The sequence below is a fragment of the Mustela nivalis genome (genome assembly GCF_964662115.1).
Source record: "Mustela nivalis genome assembly, chromosome: 3".
In the NCBI taxonomy this organism is placed as follows: Eukaryota; Metazoa; Chordata; class Mammalia; order Carnivora; family Mustelidae; genus Mustela; species Mustela nivalis.
Window position 1 is genome coordinate 11,726,130 of NC_139022.1, and position 23,640 is coordinate 11,749,769.

At 42.2% G+C, this 23,640-nt stretch overlaps 1 protein-coding gene across 1 annotated transcript in view; it reads right to left on the bottom strand.

Moving 5' to 3' along the window:
- Positions 1-880: 880 nt before the first annotated feature.
- LOC309861975 (conserved oligomeric Golgi complex subunit 2-like) overlaps positions 881-23,640 on the bottom strand; it is a gene marked incomplete at its 3' end in the record, with an annotated part of 38,375 nt that continues 15,615 nt past the window's right edge. Inside the window, exons 2-5 of the mRNA XM_082725233.1 lie at positions 19,810-19,971; positions 18,604-18,666; positions 11,087-11,175; positions 881-899 (exon numbers count right to left, since the gene is read on the bottom strand). Of these exons, the coding sequence (XP_082581359.1) occupies positions 881-899; positions 11,087-11,175; positions 18,604-18,666; positions 19,810-19,971 (333 nt within the window). The remainder of the gene's footprint in view (positions 900-11,086; positions 11,176-18,603; positions 18,667-19,809; positions 19,972-23,640) is intronic.

Consider the following 23,640-nt stretch of genomic DNA (forward strand, 5'->3'; position numbering starts at 1 on the left):
TGGGAAGGAATGAAGATCAGCAACTGTCCTTGATTCTGCTTCTCAGGAAGGCATTGTGATGTGGTGCCCAGGACTTTGGAGACACACACATGCTTGGTGCCCTCCGGCTCTGCCGCAAAAGCAACACCTTCCAGAGGGCAGCTGCAGGCACCGGGTGGCGTCACACAGGGTCAGACCCGGGAGGCACTCAGCCACGTACCCATTCCACCATCCTGCTGGGTTTGGAAGAGCGCTATCTAAGTCCCTGCTGCCAAAGGACCATCCAGAGTGACATGTCCCATGGGGCATGCCGGCATTCCTTTACCCCTTCAGGTTATTGGCAGCAAGGCTGGAAATTTTTTTAATTGCCTGGGAAAATGATAGCAAACAGCTCGAAAAAGGAGTTTCAGAACGCAGACTTCATACTATGTTTTGAGTACATTTCATTCATTTGGCAGGTACTGACAGGGTGCTTAAGTGCCAGGTGCTGCTGCATTAGAAACGGACTTGAGAAGTTAACAGGAGGGGGCTCCAGCCCTCAACCAGCACAAAGTTGATCAATGGATGCATATGACAGACAGAGCACTGTGACGGGGAGTACTAGGTGCTGTCATAAGAAGGGTATGCCTGGAGTTAAAGGAATACTCGTGGGGAGCCAGCACCAACACTCGGGGAGAGCTGTGGGAAATATGATGGATGCAGATGGCTCCAGGGGAAACCAGAGAACTGCTCAGATCCCTGCTTCTTAACAGCTCCAAGTGCCCGCTGCTTCAGAGTGGGGGCTGGGCGAGCAGGGAGCTGGGGTGGGCGCAGCGATGCCTAAGTTCCGACCTCAAGCCCCTGTGCTGTTTCACCTGTCCCTTTAGGAGTACAATGACATAGGATGTCACCAATGGAGGATCTACCTCTGCATCCTGGTACTGGGAAAGCACGCGAGGGCTGCAGAGCTGAAAGCAAGAGTTGGTAGTCCCAGTAATGTGTGCAGGGTTTTAAAAAACTATATACCGGAAAATATCCGGTCTTATTTGCATGTGTTTGTATCATGCACAATTTTTAACTGCAATCCTCCTTTTACCTTCTTCCCTGTTGTTAAGACTCTCCTCTCCTCACCGCTGCCTTTGTCCCTATAATACCTGTTGACAGCCTGGTGCTCATCCATGAGCTCATTCGCCTCTATCCACGCACGCATGGGGCTCTGTCACTGTTTAACAAATATGGGCTCATTTTATCTACCTCTTGATCTAGTGCTTCCCAGTTAATAATCCCTCCTGCATAACGTCCTTCTGTTTTTATCTTCATTTTTATAAAGAATGGCTGCTCACCTTTTATCAGGTGCCTTTATTTTTTTATCAAATGCATTTATTGCTATGGTCTTAAGTGTTTTTCCACAGTTAATTTAGTGATGAGGTAAATCTTATTGATTTTCTGGTCTTGAGCTCCCTTTATTTTCCTGGAATGAATCCAAGTTGGTCTCAGGATATAGTCCTTTGATAGATGCCTGACTTCTGTTATTTGCTAACATTAGTTCAGTTTCTGTTAACTAATTTGTCCTAAGCCAGATTTGTTAATAGCTTCCCCGTTCCTCCCTCTCAGGTTTGGGTATTAAAATTGTGCTTAGCTTCATCAAGTGAATTGACTTATTATTGTTTAATTGCCTGTTGCCATTTAACAGTAGAATGACAGTTATCCAGCTGCAAACCTGTCTGATCTTGGAACTCATCTTCTTAATTTTCCATTCTTGAATCATTTGGATGATTTTGTTTTCCAAGGAAATCATCGTTTCTTCTAGGTTATCAAATTGATTAGTATAAAGTGCCTTGCAGTTTAGTGATTCTTTTATATTATGCATTTGCTTTTATATCTCTGTTCCCAATCCTTATCTGTTTTGCAACTCTCTCCCTCTCTCTGTCCCCTCCTCCCTGAAACCCCCCTTTCCCCATTCCCCTTCCCTCTCCCCACCTCCTCCCACACGCCATCTTCCCCCTCTGTTATACTTAATAGGGCATGTGAAGTTTTTTTTTATTATTATTATTTCATTAGTCTTTCATAGAAATAACTTTGAGTTTATTTGCCCCTGATATTTTTTATTAGTTTAAAAATTTATCTTTATTATAACTACTTCCTTTCTTTGGATTGAGCTGCCCTTTTCTGATGGGTTTAAATGAGTACTTTCTTTTATTTAAAAAAATGTTTGAAATTGAAGACATTTGACACTAAAGTCTCCTTAGAGTATAACTTCTGGTGTCTTCTGTAAGTTTTGGTATGAAATAGTCTCCTTTCCATTGCTTTCAAGATTTTCTTCAGTCGTCTTATGATTTCTTCTTTGACTGAAGACTGTATTTCTTAACTTGTATGTAGTTTCAATTTTTTGTTACCAGGTTATCTAATTCTGATTCTCCCGGATTGTGATCAAAGAACTGTTCTTTAAATCTTTAATTTGGAAGGCTTGTAAAGGTTTCCTTTGTTGCCTAGTATGCAATTAATCTTTACAAATATGGCTTTCCTTAGGTGTAAGAAAGAAATGTTTTCCGAGGGAAATAAGGATGTCTATTTTCTTTTTTTTTTTAAAGATTTTATTTATTTATTTGACAGACAGAGATCACAAGTAGGCAGAGAGGCAGGCAGAGAGTGAGAGAGAGGAGGAAGCAGGCTCCCCGCGGAGCAGAGAGACTGATGTGGGGCTCGATCCTAGGACCCTGGGATCATGACCTGAGCCGAAGGCAGAGGCTTTAACCCACTGAGCCACCCAGGCGCCCCAGGATGTCTATTTTCTGTGTGTCCTTGTTTTTCCCTCCTTCTAGTAGATACTCCCATTTTAAAAGCTAAAATTTTACCTTGTTATTGCATTTTTAGATTCTTCAGGTATTATGTTGTTAGATGTATACCTGCTTATACCTTTTACATCTTCTTTCCAAACTCTGCCTTTAAAAATGTCCCTCTTCATCTTAGTACCTATAACTTTAGACCCAACTTGTCTGCGATGAATTTTGCCATTCCGGCTTTCTCTTTTGCATGGTATCTCCTCACCTGATACATTCTCAATCCCTTTTGCATTTTAAGTATGTTTCTTGAACAGCGTGGATCTGTAACCTCCTGATAGGCGCTTTAATAGAAAAAGTCAGTCTGTACACATTTAAATTAATGATAAACAGTCATAATTTTATTCCTCCCATCTTATTTTGTTTTTATTTTCCCCATTTTTGATGTTTTTAATCAAGTTCATTCTTTTTGTACTTGATAAATAGAGAAGTTCTTTGCATTTTTCGATGACAGCTTAATTGAGATATAATTCACAGGCCATACCACTCACCATCCAATGTGGACAATTTAATGGCTTTCACTATATTTAACTATACTATACTGAACTACCTACACATTTTCATCATCCTCAAAAGAAAACTTTAGCCATCACCACCAGTCTTAGGCAACCGCTAATCTACTTTCGGTCTCTGTAGATTTAGCTATTCTGGAAATTCCATATAAATCAAATTATGCAATACGTGGTCTTCTGTGACTGACTTCTCTCAATCAGCAGAATGTTTTCAAGGCTCCTCTGTGTCGTGGCACATATCAAAATTCTATTCCTTTTCAAGGCTGAATAATATTCCACAGGCTGGATGGATCACATTTTATTTATCTCTTCATCAGTTGATGAACATCAGGGTTGTTCTCACCTTTTCGCTATTACGAATAAACCCTAAACCTTCATGCACAAGTTTTTGTGTGGGCATAGTTTTTTTCTTGGCTCTATACACAGGAGTGATATTGGTGTGTCATATGGCAACTCTGTGTTCTGCATTTTGAGGAGCTACTAAACCATTTCTAATGTGGCTGCGCCATTTTCCAAGCCCACCAGCAATTTACAGGTTCCAGCTCTTCACATCCTTCCAACACCTGCTTTTGGGGTTTTTGATAGTAGCCATCCACGTGGGTGGGAGGTGGTATCTCACCATGGTTTTGATTTGCATTTCCCGAATGATTAGTGATGTTGAGCATATTTTCACGTGCTTATTGTCCCATATATTTTATATATACCTTATATGTATCTTTAAATATATATTATATATTTCATATTTTACTTATATTTAAATACATATTTAAGAATGTAAATATATTTACATAAATATGTTTATATAAATATATGATCATGTAAAATATATTTATATATACATTTATATATTAATGTATTAGAGAAATGTATATTCAAGTTCTTTGCTCATTTTTTAAGAGATTTTATTTATTTATTTGAGAGAGATTTATTGAGAGAGATCACAAGCAGGCAGAGAGGCAGGCAGAGTGAGAGGAAGAAGCAGGCTTCCTGCTGAGCAGAAAGCACGGGGCTCGATCCCAGGACTCTGAGTTCAAGAACTGAGCGGAAGGCAGCAGCTTAACCCGCTGAGCCACCCAGGCGCCCCTCTTTGCTCATTTCTTAACTTGGTTGTCTTTTTATTTGAGTTGTAAGAATTCTTCACACAGTCTGAATGCATGTTCCTTATATATGACCTGCAAATATTTTCTCCCATTTAGTGGCTTGTCTTTTGACTTTGTCAATGGGGTCCTTGGAAGCACAAAACTGGGATATTTTGGTTGAGTCCCATTTGTTTGTTTATTATTTTTTATAAGTTGCTTGTACTTTGGTGTTTGGCTGAGGAGCCGTTGTTAGATTCAAGACCACTAACATTTACCTTTGTGTTTTCTTCTGAAAACTTTATCATTTTACTTTATTTTTATTTTTTAAAAGATTTTATTTATTTGAGAAAGAGACAATGAGAGAGAGCATGAGTGAGGAGAAGGTCAGAGGGAGAAGCAAGCTCTGTGGAGCTTGGAGCCTGATGCAGGACTCAATCCGGGAACTCTGGGATTATGACCTGAGCAGAAGGCAGCCGTCCAACCAACTGAGCTACCCAGGCATCCCGAACTTTATCATTTTAATGCTTACACTTATGTCTTTGATGCATTTGGGGTTATTTTCTCTGTATGGTGTGAGGCAGGACTCCTGTTTCATTATTTGCATGTGGCTGCTTGGGAGTAAAATACTGTTCTTACCCCCATTGAATTGTTTGGGAGTCTTGTCAAACATTAGTTGACTGTAATTTATTTTCCTTTTTTTTTTGCCCCATTGAGGCATTTCACGTGCCATGTATATTATATTTCTAGGAAAAAGGAATCCCAGGATTTTCCCTCCTGCCTGGATTCTTCTTTCTTCATGGTGCATGATGCCAGAAGAATTTTTCCATGCAGTGAAACCAAACTGAGGGGATGGAAATCTTCTGCCACTTTTCTAGATCTTTCAGTTATACAAGTCTAGGGCTGGTCATGCCACACTTGTTTAACTTGCCCGTGAGGTTCACAGCAGTTTTCCCAGCTCTGTGGTCATCAATAATTTCAAATTTGCCAATGTACTCATGCTTCGTCATCACAGTGAGGAAACGGGATGATGACTTTGGTGCAGGGCCTCCTAAGAACCTGGCCTTCGCCACCCCTTTCAGCAGTGTTAATGTTCTTGAGGGCATCTGTGGGACATTTGTTCACAATGTTACTGCGGCACGGAAAGATGGCAGAAAAAGCTTTTTTCCCTTTTATTAATATGTTGCCTTGTTCTCCTTCCCTTTCTCATAACCGAATGCGTATTTCCCCTTCGTCATTTGAAAACTGCATACTGTTCTCCAGCTGTTTTCCCCAGACGAGACCTTGTGTATCAAGAATCCTTATTTCACGGTTATTATACACAATCTTAAAGATTTATGACTGTCCGCTTATTTTACACATGCATACACACGAAGCACTAAATACGGACTTTATCTGAATGGCTAAATGTTGGCCAAGACAGAAGCCAGTTGTAGTGGGAACTGATAGAATAAAGATATAGTCTGAAGTTTTTGTTCTTTAAAAAAAGCCTTCATGGGGCGCCTGGGTGGCTCAGTAGGTTAAGCCGCTGCCTTCGGCTCAGGTTATGATCTCAGGGTCCTGGGATCAAGTCCCATGTCGGGCTCTCTGCTCAGCGGGGAGCCTGCTTCCTCCTCTCTCTCTCTCTGCCTGCCTCTCTGCCTACTTGTGATCTCTCTGTCAAATAAATAGGTAAAATCTTTAAAAAAAAAAAAAAAAAAAGCCTTCATGGGGCGCCTGGGTGGCTCAGTGGGCTAAAGCCTCTTGCCTTGAGCCAAGGTCATGATCCCAGGGTCCTGGGATCAAGTCCTGCATCGGATTATCTGTTCAGTGGGGAGCCTGCTTCCCCCTCTCTGCCTGCCTCTCTGCCTACTTGTGATCTCTGTCTTTCAAATAAATAAAATCTTAAAAAAAAAAAGGCCTTCATATTTTATTAAAAATTTTAGGTGTCCGAATTCAAAAGGTTAACAATATAGTACTACAATAATAATAATAATAATATATCATCTAATAATAAAATAATAATAATTTCTCCTGCATAGTCACTGCTGCACACTAGTAAAATGAGATGTTTCTTTTCTTTTCTTTTTTAAAGATTTTATTTATTTTATTTATTTGACAGAGATTACTAGTAGGCAGAGAGGCAGGCAGAGAGAGAAGGAGGGAAGTGGGCTCCCCGCTGAGCAAAGAGCCCGACGTGGGGCTCGATCCCAGACAAAGGCAAAAGCTTAAACCACCCAGGCGCCCCGAGATGTTTATTTTCATTTGGGATTATGGAGGGGCAAGGTGTTTTTGGCTCTCCTGCTGAAGTAGGGACTCAGTCAGTATGGTCTCCACCTTTTTCCCTAATAGTAGCTCTGGAAGATGAAGACGTCCCTCCATCTCCCAGACATGAGGGTTTGACCAGGACATGGGATGGTATAAGCTCATTGACATAGTCTCATGAACTAAGCCCTGGTTTATTGGTCAGTGTCGTTCTCCAAGTATTTTCAGGAATAAACTTCAGGTGTTGCCCTTACTCTAATTTTTCTTTCTGAGATTTCTGACTGCAATCGCTACTTCCTGCAGTCACTCAAGGAGAAACGAGGCATGTGGCAGCACAACAGTGTGTTTTTCTTTCAAGATGACAGAATCACTCTTGATTTCTGTACGCATCTCGGATTTTCATATACGAACATGGATTTTGGTGTCTACCCTGAGGAGATAATACATATGGTGTGAGCTACACATGTATTCTCATGACACGTCACCTGGGTTACCCAGAACTTTCTGGGCCCGGCAGAAAGGCAGAAACCCAGGTGAATTCCTCATTGTTCCAGCAGGCTGTCAGCCCTCAAAGGCCTTCTGGATGTGTTTGTGCATCGCAGTGTCTGCTGTGTAAGATACAGAAAGAGCACAGTAGTTCAGGGGGAAAATATTTAGGAACACATTTTCCAGGAGGAACCAAGATTCAGTTTGGGTGACTCTTGACCATTTTTCATCTTCTGACGACTGAAAGTGGTAGTTAATCTACAGTCATGATTTTAACATGCATTTCGAATGTAATGTGAGTTTCTATCAACATAAAACTATAAGAACTGTCTTCCTAAAGGGCATTCATGTAAGGCCCGTTATTTTCCAGCTTGATTAATGAAAACAAAATTTTTCTGTAATGCTTTCTTCCTACTCTGTATTAGTTTTCAGGACTGGATTGAAAGTGATTTATTGTGGATAGGGTTATACCTGCTCGTGGAATTTTTTTCTGTTCCTGGGTTTTTAAAGGTGGCAGAGTTGACTTTCTGATTTTAATTCATCTTCACTAGATGAAGAATTCACAAATAGGACTTTTTCTTTAAATAACCATAGCCTGGGGGCGCTTGGGTGGCTCAGGTCATGATCTCAGGGTCTTGGGATTGAGTCCCACATCGGGCTCCCTGCTCAGTGGGGAGCCTGCTTCACTCTTTGCCTCCCCCTCTGCTTATGCTTTCTCTAATAAGTAAATAAATAAATAACCTAAAAAAAAGAAGTTGTATTTGACTGGAACTTCATGTGGAGTGACAGATCAACAGAAAGACAAAGGAATAAGAGACAGGAAGCAATGAAGGAAAACACAGAGGCGCACAGTATAGACAGATGTTCCTCGGCTTATGACGGCCTCGGCTTCTAATAAACCCATTGTTCAGCTGGAAATCTCTTTAGTTGAAAATGCATGGAAAACACCTAAGCGACTGAACATCAGAGCTTAGCCCCGCCAAACTTAAATGTCTTGAGAACACTTACAGTATTGCACAGTTGGGCAAAATCCTCTAACACAAAGCCTATTTCACAATAAAGTGTCTGGTATCTCATGTAACTTACTGAACACTGCACTGAAAGCCAGAACAGGAAGGTTCAAGTGTGTTGGTTGCTGACCCTCGTGATCACGTGGTTTGCCTGGGGGCTGTGCTCGCTGCCCCTGCCCAGCATTACAAAAGAGGACCCTACTGTAGATCGCCAGCCTGGTAAAAGATCCAAACTAAATGCATATCACTTCTGCACTATTATAAAAAGTCAAAAAACCATAAACTGAACCAAGGTGAAGTCAGGGATCTTCTGTACCAGGTTTGTTAGGGAAGGTCAAGTGCTCCTGTCTGGCCAGGAACCATAGTGGTATGGGGGAAAGTTCCACAGTAGAAAGTTCTACAGCGGAGAACCACTAGGACTCAAGCACCAACTGTCACAGGTTACACCAGGAAGACTGGATGCTCTTCTGTGGGCGATGAGAAGCCACGAGCGACTCAGGAAGGCTGAAGAGCTCTGGGCAGGTGGGACAGCTGAGGGCTGCAATGAAGAGGGACAGGTGGAGCTGGGAGACCAGGTGGGGAGAGCCCGCTACCCTCGAACAAAAGGCAACAAAGGTCTGGACTGGGATGACGGAGATGGTGGAAGGTAATGGGATATTCATGAAACAGAACTGGAAAGCCATGGAAATGAAATAAGAGAGGGAGGGAAAACCGTTCATGACTTTAATTGCCATCAGTATAAAACATGTTGAATTAAAATGAATTGGTATTTCTAGACCGATGATAACATCACAATAATGGAAGGAAACCAATTTTGATTTTGAGCCTGGTTAAGGAGACAGTATAGACAAGAGAAAAGCAAAGGCTCTGGAGTCACACAAATGTCACCATTGAGATTCGTCCCCACCCTTCATTCCCTTCCCTGTAAACCCAGGCAAGTGACACCTGCCTCACAGCACTGGTAACAAATAGGGAAGAGCACACGTTCCCACGTTCCCAGGTCAGACAGGACAGCCAGGGATCAGCGGCACATGAGGAGGTGACAGGTGGTCACTAAACTGAGCTCAGGTGCATACACAGCATTTTACGTCACCTTGAGATGGCTCCTCTTGTGACCTCTAGAAGAAGGTGGCAGTGGTGAGGAACAAACTCCAGGAGCTTATTAGCGTACATGATCTTCAGGCCGTCTGGATGAGACTCAACGATCTGCTCTACAATCACCTAGCAGAAGGAAGAGCGTTTTATTTTTATTTATTTATTTGTTTGTTTGTTTGTGTTTTTGTTTGTTTTTAAAGCACCTAAAAGAGAAGTATGAACTATACACTACAGAGAAAAGAATCGTGTAAACCTTAAAAATGCACTTCGTCCTTCCTCCTCCCCACTCAGTATGCTTTCTAAACAGGAGGTAAGTAACAATGGCATGAAAATCTAGGTCCCGGGATTTGGGAATACTGCTCCAACCCTGGGGGACACAGAGGCTGAGGGACAGAGACTGGCCTGAAGCTAAAACATCACACACACTCATCTGCTTCCCTTCTGAGCTTAAAAGCAAAATACTGTATCTGCAGACAACAGCTCTGTATCATCTTCACCCTGGCCTTACCCTCTACCGTCTCCAGAACAGGGAAAGGGCTGAGATGGAAAGTGATGGAAGTAAACACATCTTATTTTGCTTTAGTATTTAATTTTTTTTGGTGAGGCTGAGTTGCAGGAGGTGAATGACAAGCATACAAACTTAAAATACAAACGTGGCCACAGTTCATTTAATGACATGGAAACGTAAAGTACTTCCCTAATTTAGCATATTAGATTCAGTTCAATGAAAAGGGCATAAATTAAATAACTAAAATATTTTCATTTAGTGACAAAGAATAATGTGATCTTTTTCACCCCCACAAATAGAGCTATGAACTATAATAGGATACATACAAAGAACTGACAGATCATTTACTTTTAGTAGTCTTAATGAAGCTGAGAAGATTACTGAAATTAATCCTTCAATTTCACTTTTATCACTGGGATACTGTCTCGTTTTAAAACTGGAAGCCTTTCATCCTGAAGTCATGGTGGGTAGCTTTATACTTACCAGACAGAAAGAACACTCGCACTGGCAGGTGACTGGAAGAAAGCCCTCAAACGCTGAGACTGGCTTCATGACTTCTGTCAGCTTGAACTAGATGAAACCGACGCTAAGTTGGAAGCTGCTGATTGCTGGCGGCCTCACATGGTGCAGCCCATACTCCGGCCGCTCAGAGGCAGGATACACTGACTCCCTGTATTTTACTGTATCCTTATAGGTCAAGAACACTGGGTAACCAAGTTCTGGACTTAAGGTACTACCCCGCTAACTCGCCCTTCAAAGCCCTTTATCTTTGAATATTCCCTCCCTCCAACCTTCCTAGCCTGGCAAACTCCCCCATGGTCTTCAAGACTTAGGCCACATCAATTCTGCGAATACGCTTCCCCTCACAGACTTTCCCTGCGCACAAAGCTGTCTTCCAGCTCCTCCAGTGGGCACGGGCGCCTTGGTGGGGTCATGCTTTTCAGCAACTTCATTAACGTATAACTTATGGAAATGGAAATTGACCTGAAAATGTTCTGATCCGTACCTTCTTCCTAGGCAAGTCCCTCACCCCTACTAAATTAAGATGATCCCTGAGTTATGGCATCACTGGAAGAGACCAGAGCGCATGCCTGATTCCTGCCATGCTGATGGGCACCAAGCGGGACCAACCTTTTCTTACAACCAGAAGAGCAGGAACTAAGAGCATCTTCAAGGAAGAGCCCTGAGCTCTCTCGCACCCAGTCAAGAAACGAAGCCAGATTAGATTCTCTGTTTTTGTGGAATGAGGTGCATGGGGGCACAAACCTCATCCATGTATGGTTTCACCAGTACTTGACCGACTAACGCCTCTGCATCCCGTGTCTTGTCAATTGTAGCGTAAGTCTGGAGGCAGTGCCGTATGATGTCCACATTGGAAGTCTGAAGCCCTTCTAGCAGCAGGCCTCCCAGGGACTGCTGCAGCATGGCCGTAATGTGGGCTATACGCTGCAAGAACAGAGAGACCAGGAAAGAAGGTCCAGGTACCACAGTTTCTAAAAGCTCAAATATATGTGTATAATTTATATACATATGTGTTATATATATAAAGCGAGCCTCTAATTCTACCAGAATACATGTAAGATTAAAATCCCAACATTTCCTAGAGAATAACAATGAATCTCTTCTCCCCATGATTGCTTTCTTTCTTTTTTTTTTAAAGGTTTTTATTTATTTATTTGTCAAGAGAGAGCACAAGCACACAAGGAGACACAGGCAGAAAGAGAAGCAGGCTTCCTGCCAAGCAAGGAGCCCAAGGTGGTACTCGATCCCAGGACCCTGGGATCATGACCTAAGCCAGAGGCAGTGGCTTAACTGACTGAGCCACTGAGGCGTCCCCTCCCTATGATTTCTTTGAAAGTAAGTCGGCTTCATCAAAGTGAAGTTTAGACAATTACGGAATGACAAAAAGTTATTTGCCTCTTAAGCTACGGAGTAAATCTGACAAACGTGCATTTAAACCCAGTCAAGGGCTTTGGATAAATGAACTCTGATTACATCATATGATGTGTCAAGTTACATGAAATTCAGAATTAATTTTACTTGCATAGTTTGGAGACTACGCTTGTGTCTTTACACAAAAACTATCTAGTATGACATAATGGAAGCAGGGTCCCAAGCAGGAGACACTGAAAAAAAAAAAAATTCAAAGCTAGCTTCAAAATCCTGTAGAGTAGCTATTATCAGGGGCAATGCTAGGTCAAACCAAAATCATCCAGGAAATTCACAAACAGCAAATTGAAAATCGAAACCAACACTTGCTGGTCTTACTTTGTCCAGAAGAGGCATGCCTTTGCTCTGAACAGCATGAAAGTGTAACTGGTTAAATTCTGTGGCAATTCTCTCCAAAATCTGTCTAGTCCAGAGAGGGCTAGTAGAGACAATTAGAGAAATGTAATTCCCAAAGTTAAAAACCTGCCACCCCCACCGCCCCACATTCCTTACAGCGCTCAGGCACCTGCAGCTGAACGCCATCAATTTTCATGACAAACTGTCTGTGCAGCAGGCCCCAGTGCAAGGGGTGAGGAGCGGGGAGGTCGTAGAAGCCACTGACGCAGCCTGGCCCGGGCCACAGGGCCCAGGCAAGGGGATGGAGCTATTTTAGGTCAGTGTGGGTACAACTGCATGATTCCTCCACGTTCCTCGGGCTCTCCCATTCGTGCCCTTCTTCTCCCTTCTTCTCCCATTCTCTAACCCCCTCCTCTCTCTTGCCCTGTCCTACCGTTCATACCCGAAGCCCCCTCTTCTTCTCTGCCTGCCTCATTCTCCCTCCCAAGTACCTCCCCAGTACCAACTACTGCTGTCTCCTCAATCAGCTAAAACTGACCGCCTAGCAGCAACCTGGGAAATCGCTCAGAGCAGCGGACTCCAAGTTTAAATTTACCCAACGGCAGAAAGAGCAAGCTCGGTGCTCCGGGAGCTGGTGAGAAATCACTCACAGTGCATCTGCCATCAAGTGGACTGGATACACTTCCCTCTTGTCCCCCACATTAGAAAGCGTCAACCCCATTCAAAAGGAAGTCGAACAGTGAAAGGAAAAAAAACACACAACAAAGGCCCCAAAGCCCCTGCTGGGCTCTATGAGGCATCCCACATCCTCAGTCAGGTAGTGAGGAAACACACTGTAAGAAAACCCAAAATCTCTGGAGACCTGCCATGGTGTGCCCCGTCCCAGAGCATCATAACTGGTGTGGAGGGAAGGCAAGTGCTTGGCACGAACAGTGCTGAAGTCTAATCCCAACCTCTACTGACTGATCCCATGCGCATTTCCTATTTATCCTTTTCTCGGCATTTCTGGGCTTGGCAGAGCATGATGGATTTACTGTGCGCTGACGCTGCTCTGGCTTTCCTGACTCTAGAGCTCAGAGCTGCTCTTCTGGAGAAAAAAGTCCTCCAAGGTAATTCTGAGCAAGAAAGTGCACAATGTCTGTTTATCAAGGACAGTGTTGCAAAGGGACAGGATTGTAGACACAGAGCTCACTGAGGTGTTTCTATCCGATGAGCACAGCAGCAACAGCAAAGACGGGAAGAACACTGGAGGGCCAGCTCCCCAGGGGCCGAACGTGGACATGGCTGGAGGGGCTGCAGGCGCTGCCAAGGGCCGCAGTGAAGCAGAGCCGCTGGAGACACACGGGCTGCAGAAGGGCCGTGTGCAGACTGTCTGCTAAGTGTGGACGAATGGGGCAGAAGCACGAGTGCAACGGGCTAGAGACACAAGCACAGTGGAGGCTGACCACTTAGTTGAATGCCTTGATGTGAAAGGGGACAGAGACCTAGGACCAGAGAATCGCTTCCTTTGGGATGTGTCCGTTCTTAATCTCCATCATGAGACATGTGGAGCATATGGTCTCTCAAGTTCCTTCCAAATCTAAAACCTTAATTCCTAAAATTTAGAAACCTAACTCCGCCTGCAAGGGGAGGGACTGTTAGCGTCACACAACAGAGCACTCAGGGCACCAGGCGACCTTGACGCAGGCAGCCCAGCTGATATGTGTAAGACCAGCCCCGGCTACTCCCACTGCACCACTGTGCGTCTCACAGTGCTGACAGGACCTAACTACTCATTTTCTGAGTCACTCATCTACCCTGGCTGATTGAAAATTCACACCAGGAAGGGAACAAGACAATCACAGTATAACAAAGAGAGCCATCATCTTTTTCCTATTTCATAAGTTTTTCCTTTCCTGTTTGTAAATTTCAACTGGATATGTCCTATACTGTTTCATAATAATATAATGCTGGTGCGGAATACATCAATGGTAATACTCTGGGCATGTCTAGGAAAAATAATGAGATGGAGAAAAACCAAGATGAATGGTAGGTATGCCTTAAAGATCAACCGGACTTTGCTAGTCCTCAGGGAAAGTGATTCCAAATATACTTTTACACTGCAAGCATAATGACGTGTTGGAACTGTGGTCTATAACCAAAGCGTTTATAGGAACGTGTTATAGATTTCACCATTTCATGCTCTCCACTCTCCTGGAGCTACATTCTAGCCACAAACCTGGATTTTCTTCTTGTTCAGAAATGAATTCTAACTAAGCCGTCCCCGCCTAATTAGATTGGATGTGAAGTATTAATTTATGTGCTACTTAGTTAAAAAAAAAATGCTTACCTGCTTGCTTCTAGTGCAGAGGTTTCTTTCGAACTTTGTGAATTTAAGATTTTTTCAATCTTTTCCACTGATCAAATAACTTGTATAAGCCTCAACACACACATCTATAAAATAAAAATTAAGCAAACAAAAAACGTCACCATCTTTACTCTTAATCATCTTTATTTCCCATGCTAAATGCAGGAAAATATAAGACCAAAAGTTAACTTCAAATATATAGGGCATGCTATATTTTGAATATTTCTATGAAACACAGAATTCTCAAGAATGCAAATCTTAGTTCTAGAATAAGCATACTTCCATATTCTATTTCAAGTTTATAGAGGAAAAAAAAACCCTAGACTTTGCTTTCTCATATTCTATACTCTTATTTCTTTTTTTTCCCATCCTGAATCTTTCTATGGGCATTTCTTTCCTATTTTTTAAAAAAAGATTTGTTTATTTGAGAGAGAGAGACTGCATGTGCGCGTGCAGGGGAGGGGCAGAGGGAGAGAGAGAATCTCGAGCAGACATCCTGCTGAGCACAGAGGTCAATGCGGGGCTCAATCTCATGATCCTGAGATCATGACCTGAGCCAAAATCAAGAGTCGGACGTTTAACCAACTGAGCCACCAGGCGCCCCTCCATTTGTTTTCTTATGGCCCTTTATTCATGTTTTAACTTTGGCTTCCGATTGTACTGGCCCTCTCAGTTTACATGTGCATATACCTATATGCCCAAGCACCAAATCATTAAAGACCTTTTACACTACAAATATTATCAAAGAGGTTGAGGGACATTATGAAAACTCTCATCCTTAAAGAACAAAAAAAATACAAAGTCATCCATTCAATAAATAATAATAATAATGAACACCCCTGGGAGCTCGATATTCATTCCGACGGGGGTTGAGGGGGGCACGAGAAAATAAAGAAAGAAATACACCCTGCTCTCACAAAGCTTACTGTTTTGTCTGGAAGCGCACGACAAGCATTCTTTGGACAAAAGCTGTGAGGAGATCCAGAGGCGAATTAAACAGAAGCCTGTCCCTCAAACAGGCTTCTCCCCACTGAGATTTTAACAAATATGCTAATAATACACATAGAAAACATTGTACAGAGCAGCAGGCGAGAGTCAGAAGCCCAGACTCCCAATGCCCGCTGTGCCCCTACATCGTTATGATCATGAATGATATCGGGGACACTTGGAACTGGAGATAGCACTAAGGGGCACACTCCCGGGGTGAGCCCTCAGATGTACAGAGCCGTTGCCTGTCTCACACACCTGAAACTAAGCCAACACCGCATGCTAACTACTGGGAATTGAAAAAATTAAAGTGAACACCAGAACATAAAGAACACAGGATCAGAAAATAACAGCAAACCTACGGCAGAATCCTGAGTTTGCTTTGGAAAGCCCACTTCTCCCCTAGTCTCTAATATAGGCCTATTTTCTTTACAGGGCCGCTGACAATTTATACAGTCGTTAACTGTCAAGCGCTGTACCGACAACAGTTATCACTGTTTCTTGTTCTGGAAAAAGTGGGTGATCTTGAGATCGTGTGGGTACCTCTGAAATTCTGTCTTCTTATTTCAGGTAGATAACGTGACATAATGCATAAAATGCATATGCGTGAGAGCTTTGAAAAAAAGCTAAATTAAAAAAAAAAAGAAAAAAGCTTAATAGTGCTGACAAGTTCTCGGAGACAAGAGGAGAGGGCTTCAACTGGCATGCAGCATAAGAAATCTACTGGAGGGGGCGCCTGGGTGGCTCAGTGGGTTAAGCCGCTGCCTTCGGCTCAGGTCATGGTCTCAGGGTCCTGGGATCGAGTCCCACATCGGGCTCTCTGCTCAGCAGAGAGCCTGTTTCCCTCTCTCTCTTTCTGCCTGCCTCTCCATCTACTTGTGATTTCTCTCTGTCAAATAAATAAATAAAATCTTTAAAAAAAAAAAAGAAATCTACTGGAGGGTCCCTTTTTCTTCCTTATGTCCTCTTGTTTACACATTCGTTCATCTACTGCCCGAATCCCTTCACTGACTGATGACCTGAGACTCTTTAAAAGAATAATAAAGAAAATGTATTACAGACATTGTTTTGTCACATTATCAATTTCCTACATCTCATTCAATTCCACAGAAATTAATACCTGTGCACCAGTACTATGCAGATATTGATCAAAAAAAAAAAAACATGATATACCAGACACAGTTACTGTTGAGGGGACTCATGACCTGGGGGCATAATGACACGAAGGCAGGGTCGCATGGCCAGAAGAAGAATGACATATACAGTGAAAGTTATGGGGATGAGGGGGCTTAGAATGGAGAACAGATAATATGAAGCAAAGTACAGGAGAGTCTGGAAATGCGACGGGGCTCGAATCGGACTCTGAAAGCCATGTGTACACAGCTGCCGAGGTGGGGAGGGGATGGGGAGCAGATGTAAGTGCACACACACTCAGGGGCAGGGTCAGACAGGCACACAGCCATGTGCACTGCAGGCTTCCTTCTGGAGAGAAGCAGAAATAGGAATGGAGGGCCAACTTCACTGAGATGAAGTCTTTAGATTCTGCATATTTTGGAGAACGAAAGAATGTCAAAGCACTGATGCATGATGATGAAATGTGGGTATGGAAATACCAGGAATCAAGAATGAAGAACAGAAGACCAGAAAAAGGCAGAGCACAGAGGTAGAGAAACATGTCCAGAAGCTAATGAATAAAGAGATAATTAGGAATTAGGGCCAAAACAAAGGTTAACAGAAACAACTAGAATAAAGTAGGCATATCACAAAAATTCCACAGGAAGGTGAATTAATTCACTCCATCAACATTATGAAACACCTCCTGGACGTCAGTATTGTGGCAGCCTACAGGGATGCAATGAAGACAGATATAGTCGTATCCCTCAGTGGTCTGAGAATCTCACAGAACAGCTTCAGAGTTGGGACCAGAAAGGCAGGTCAGGCCTGTGGCTGAGCAGGACCAAAGTGGCCATAAAAACAGGCCATGGAAAAGGGAGTGGATACGGTGATGGCAGGGGGTGAGGCGGGACAGGAGCCTGTGTGAGTAGAGCAAATCTGCCTCCAGGGAGGGGGTTCGAGAGAAGAGTGGGAGGCCAAAGGAAGGCTAGGCTTGGGAAACAACACCACTATGAGGCCCCGGGAGGAAGAGGCACACCAAGGAGGCAGTGGGAGAGCCCCACAGCAGCTGGTGTGGAATCTAACAGCGGACCATGAAAATCCCTTCTATTCCAAGGAAAAGTATCTTTAACAAGATTTTGTAAAATTCAAATGAGACATAAACCATGGAAAGTATTGGCTACCTCAAGGCACAACTCAAGATTTTTACCTGTTTCACGAACTCTTTCCTGCCTGCCCCTCCCCTAGGCTTCTCAGTACTGATATTTCCATCACTCCGCATTTTTCTTGGTTCTAATCATGTACTGTGTCTTCCCTTAAATTATGTTCTCCTTATATTCTCTCTAGGATGCAGGCACTGTCTTAGGAGAGGGACGCAAGAGGCCACTCAAGCTAGAGGAGACACACAAGGAAGGATGGTGTTGTTTATGACAAGTTTACGACAGGGCATCAGAATGGACAGAGGCCGTAATTCAGGGTACCAGACACAGACGGGGGGGGGGGGCCGGGAGGGGAGACAGGGCAGCACAGTTTTCTGTAAGAAGTGATGCCACAACTGCCCCTCCACTGTTCACCCAGGTGGAGTTCCTATTCCCAATGGCTTAGAGGTGGGGAGTCCCATTCCCACAACAGAGATTTTTCTGAGAGAACATGCAAATGTAACATTTATTAAGTATTACATTTTATTTATATTATCCTTCAGTTCCATTAGGGATTACACAGTTTTTGTAGATCAGCACAGGAACCTAACCACACGTAGATTACGTGGGGTGGGGTGGGGGGAATATTTACAAGATTACAAACTGTTAAAATACAAGTCATTCGTAAGTTAGAAACCACTTACATATGACCAAAGTGGCATTAATAAGTTGAATTTGGAAATATGCTTCCTCTCCCCTGACATTTTAAGGTTGTCTACTCTGAGAATATGTCTTCTTCAAATCGAACATGTTTTTTTAGGTTTTTAGCATATGCAAAAACAAAATCATTTACAACTCTTCTGAAGGTGAATATTATAATCATGAACCATTAAAATACAACCACCAGTACCACCAAACTAACAGATGAAAAGAATTCTTAGAGAAAAGCCAACGAGGATAACAGGCGTCACAGCAGACTGTTTTCATTAATTGGGGACTTACCAGAACTTCTCGTAACTGTCCCAAAGGCACAGAAAGTTGATTGAGGGCTTTGTCCATGCCAACCTAAAGGCAAAACCAGGTTGGCACAAACACATCACGATAAGGAGTAATAGTGACGTATCTATTTAATGATCAAAGCAGTACCAGATTTAAGTTATTTTTTTGGCACACCCGTATTTTGCTACATAACTAGCTAAACAACAGAAGTGTTATTTGGCCATTAATGTTCATAGAATATGAAAAAAATCTGTTGAAATACACGAAACTATAAAAATAAGGGAAGTCAGGAGAAACGAAAGTTTCCTTAAGAACAATTTGCCTTTAGATGACATTTTAAATGAATGTGAAAAATTTTCACAGAAGGTGAACAGTTCTCTGTCTGTAATTGATGATACTCAGCCAGCTGATGTGAAAGTCTGACGGGCTACGTCTCTCTTAAACATTATTATAAGCCTTGAGAAAAATAGAAATTAAACAGAAGTAAAATTTTCTAGGTTTTTAATCCTATTGGGATATTTATCTTAGTGGTATATTTCCCAAAAGCAAATGTGCATCATTAATTTTAATGCTTCTTGAAATTCCCATGGAGCTGCAACTTTCTGTGCTTCTCTGGACAAACAGATTTAAAACAAAATGAAGCATCAACAAGGAGACTTTTCTGCCAAGTAACAAAATTCAACATTTCTAAACGGCTTTTACAAACAATTGATAAGCTCACTGCAAATCATTCTTATATTTTTATAAAACCAAACTTTTTAAATATCAATATTGGCCAATGTTCCCTCAACCTAGCTCTGGCTAACAGATATACCTGGGAGTAAATTAAACATTGTAAGAGTGGTGGACATTTGCTCCTACAAATTAGTCTAAATCAAGGAAGACTTCAGGGTAATCACTTAGCAACTAATAAAACAAACTCTTGGGTATTATTATCCTTTACTTTTCACTGTTGACTAATGAATTTGAAACATAATCAAACTAGAGCAACCTTAAATGAATAAAAACTAAAACAAAAAAATGTATTCCAAAAAGTTTAGTTCTTTTATTAATGAAATTGGTAATTTCTTCAAGTTTCTGGTGGGGTTGGTGGGGTAATCAACTGAAAGGTTTCTAAAAACTCTGCCCTTTTAATAAATATGAAGGAGAGAGAAAGTGTGTGTGTGTGTGTGTGTGTGTGTGTGTAGGACTTGTGAATTTCAGGTTTACCAAGTTTGTGGAAAGGTTGACAAAATCTGCATAATCCTTGTTGATGATCTCGACCATGGCTATTTTAAGAAGTTTATAGTAGAGTTCCAGATCTCCTCTTAGTTCCTCCAGCTGGACACGCTTCCTACAGTCAGACACAAAGTGATCGACGTCGAAATCTTCCTGAAAATCAAACCAGAAAGAAAAAATGATTGCACTGATACCACATTTTACATAGAAAAATAAGATCAGAGAAAGAATAAGAGGCTGTATTACTGCAGGGGAACACACACAGGACATCAGGGGGTCTGCTCACTTCCTAAGATTATGGGAAAGGGGGCCCCTCACCAAGACCATTCTCTCCTGTTGCCTAACTCTACAGGCATTTTATTTCTTTTAATTATACATTTCAAAGAGGCTCTTCTCAAAATAGAAACAGCTTTTTCTTCTTAATTTTAACACAGCGATTCACATCCTTCCAGACTTTGTTTTGGTCTCTTTACTTTTTTTTTTTTTAAGATTTTATTTATTTGAGAGAGAGAGACAGAGAGAATAAGTGGGAGGAGGGGCAGAGGGAGAAGCCGGCTCTCTGCTGAGCTGGGAGCCTGATGCCAGGGTTCATTCCAAGACCCTGAAATCAAGATCTCAACCGAAGGCAGACGCTTAACTGACTGAGCCACCCAGGTGCCATAGTCTTTCTCTTTAAAATATAAATTACTTTTGGGGTGCCTGGCTGGTTCAGTGGTTATGGGTTCAAGCCCACATTGGGCTTTCTGCTCAGCAGGGAGCCTGCTTCCCTGTCTCTCTCTCTACCTGCCTCTCTGCCTAATTGTGATCTCTGTCTAATAAATAAATAATTAAAAAAATAAAATATCAATTACTTTTTAAAGAAACTGACATATAATGGACACATGTTAGTTTCAGGCGTACAACATGAAAATTCCATATTTTTATCTGTTGTGAAATGATCACCCTAAGACATCCATCACCAAACATACACATTTTTTTCTTGTGCTGAGAACTATTAAGCTTTAGCAACTTTAAATATATAATAATATACGGCACCTGGGTAGCTCAGTGAGTTAAGGCCTCTGCCTTCGGCTCAGGTCATGATTCCAGGGACCTTGGATTGAGCCCCACATCAGGTCTCTCCTCAGCAGGGAGCCTGTTTCCTCCTCTCTCACTGCCTGCCTCTCTTCCTACTTGTGATCTCTGTCAAATAAATAAATAAAATCTTAAAAAAAAAATATATATATATATATATATATATATATATATATTATATACTATGCAGCCATCAAAAGAAATGAAATCTTGCCATGTGCAATGACGTGGATGGAACTAGAGGGTATGCTGAGTGAAATAATCAGAGAAAGACAATTATCATACAATCTCCCTGATATGAGGATTTTGAGAGGCAAAGTGGGGGGTGTGGGGGTAGGGAAGGAAAAATGAAACAAGATTGGATTCGGAGGGGGGCACCTGGGTGGCTCAGTGGGTTAAAGCCTCTGCCTTCGGCTCAGGTCATGATCACAGGGTCCTGGAATCGAGGCCACATCGGGCTCTCTGCTCAACGGGGATCCTGCTTCCTCCTCTCTCTCTGCCTACCTCTCTGCCTACTTGTGATTTCTGTCTGTCCAATAAATAAATTAAATCTTAAAAAAATATATTGGATTGGGAGGGAGACAAACCATAAGAGACTCTTAATCTCACAAAACAAACTGAGGGTTGCTGGGGGGAGGGGTGTAGGGAGAGGGTCGTGGGGTTGTGGACATTGGGGAAGGTATGTACTACGGTGAGTGCTGGGAAGTGTGTAAGCCTGACAATTCACAGACCTGTAACCCTGGGGCTAATAATACATATTTCTAATAAAAAATAATAAAATTAATATACAATAATACACAGTATTATTTACTACAGTCACTATGATGTACATTACATCCCCAAGGCTTATCTTATTAACTGGAAGTTTATACCACTGGACCCCTTCATCTTTTTCCTCTACAACCTCGCCTCTGGCAACCACTAATCTGTTCTCTATGACTTCATTTTGTTTTGTTTTTTAGATTCCACATGTGAGGGAGATCATACAGTATTTCTCTTTCTCTGTCTGACTTATTTCACTCAGCACAATATCCTCAAGGTCCATCCATGTTGTTGCAAATGGCAAGACTTCCTTCTTTTTATGGTTAATATTCCATCGTATACACACACATTGTCTTTATCCATTCACCCCATTGGTGGACACTTTAGTTATTTCCAAGTCTTGGTTGTTGTAAATACTGTGATACTCACTACCGTGAGTGTGAGTCTTGCTAGCCGCCAGAGCCAGGTGATCTAGAGGTATACCTGGGTAGCAACTGCAAACCTTGGGGCATCATACGAGCATTCAAGCTCCTTTCCAGGAGATACCAGAAAGCAGAAGTGAGGTAGAGGGACAGCGCAAAGATGGTACCCATCAGCTCCATCTTTGGAGAATACCTTAGTAGGCTCCCAGATCCACGTTAAATTAGATGCCTGCCCCTCAGGGCTTTAAGATAAGCAAATGAGCCTCTTTCACAGAAATCTGATCCCATTTCAGTCTGCTGCTTCTGTGCTGAGTTCCAGGGTGGGTCAGTCTACTCGCGGGACTGCTTTAAGAACTGTTTCTCAGTTTGCTATAGCCTTGTGGGTCTCATGGGTGCAAGCTCTGATGGCTTTCAAAGCTGGATGTTTTGGGGTCTTGTCTCTTAGATGTACATCTTGGAAGTTGGGGTGCCAGAAGTGGGGCTCAAACCCTTTGCTCCTCAGGGAGAAGCCTGGGGTTTTGAGTACCCTCCCAATCCCAGGTTGCTGTACCAGGGGTGGGGTTTATGGCAAGACTGATTCTTACTTCAACATAGGTTTTTTTTTCCTTACTCACCTAATGTGTAGGAGTCACTCAGCTAGTTGTAGGGTTTTTTCCACAGGAAATTTTTCCATATGGAGCTATAGATTCAGTGTGTATTTCATAGAAGAGATGAGTTCAAGATCCTCCTATGCCACCATCTTGAATGGAAACCCCAGACCTTCTCTATGTATGTGTGTACACACACATATGTGTACACACACACACACACACACACACACAAATATTCATGATCTTCTAAACTATTTCCCATCTAGGGGCACCTGGGTGGCTCAGTGGGTTAAGCCTCTGCCTTCGGCTCAGGTCATATCTCAGGGTCCTGAGATCAAGCCTCACATCAGGCTCTCTGCTCAGCCGGGAGCCTACTTTCCCCCCTCTCTCTGCCTGTCTCTCTGCCTCCTTGTGACCTCTCTCTCTCTCTGTCAAATAAATAAATAAAATCTTAAAAAAAGAATAAAAAAATAAAAAATAAAAACCCATTCTATTAAAAAAATTTCCCATCTAAAAATATAACTTGAATGTCTTTACATAAAACACATACATTTCTATTAATATTTTATGTGCATGCTGAGTGTCCCATTGAACAGATGTTCCAAATCTTTCATAACCTATTTCCAAGTATTGGTCTCACAGGATTAGCTATCCTGTGTTTCCCCTTTACAATACTGTGATACCCTGGTAGGCTTATATGCTTAGAGGCAATAAATTACTATCTAATTCCCCTGTGACTCTGCTACTCCATGACCTGTTTAGTCAGCAAGAATCAAATGTGATGATTCCCAAACTAGTTAAGGACACCTACACTTACTTTTCATTAAACACTATGTAAACCAACAAAATATGACTGCAAAAAAAATCACTGTTCTTTTGAAAACTAACACAGCTACTTTGGAAAGATTTGATACAAAGAAATCAATAAGAAAATTTTTGCTAAGTTAGGTATGGGTGAGATGACCAAGTACCAG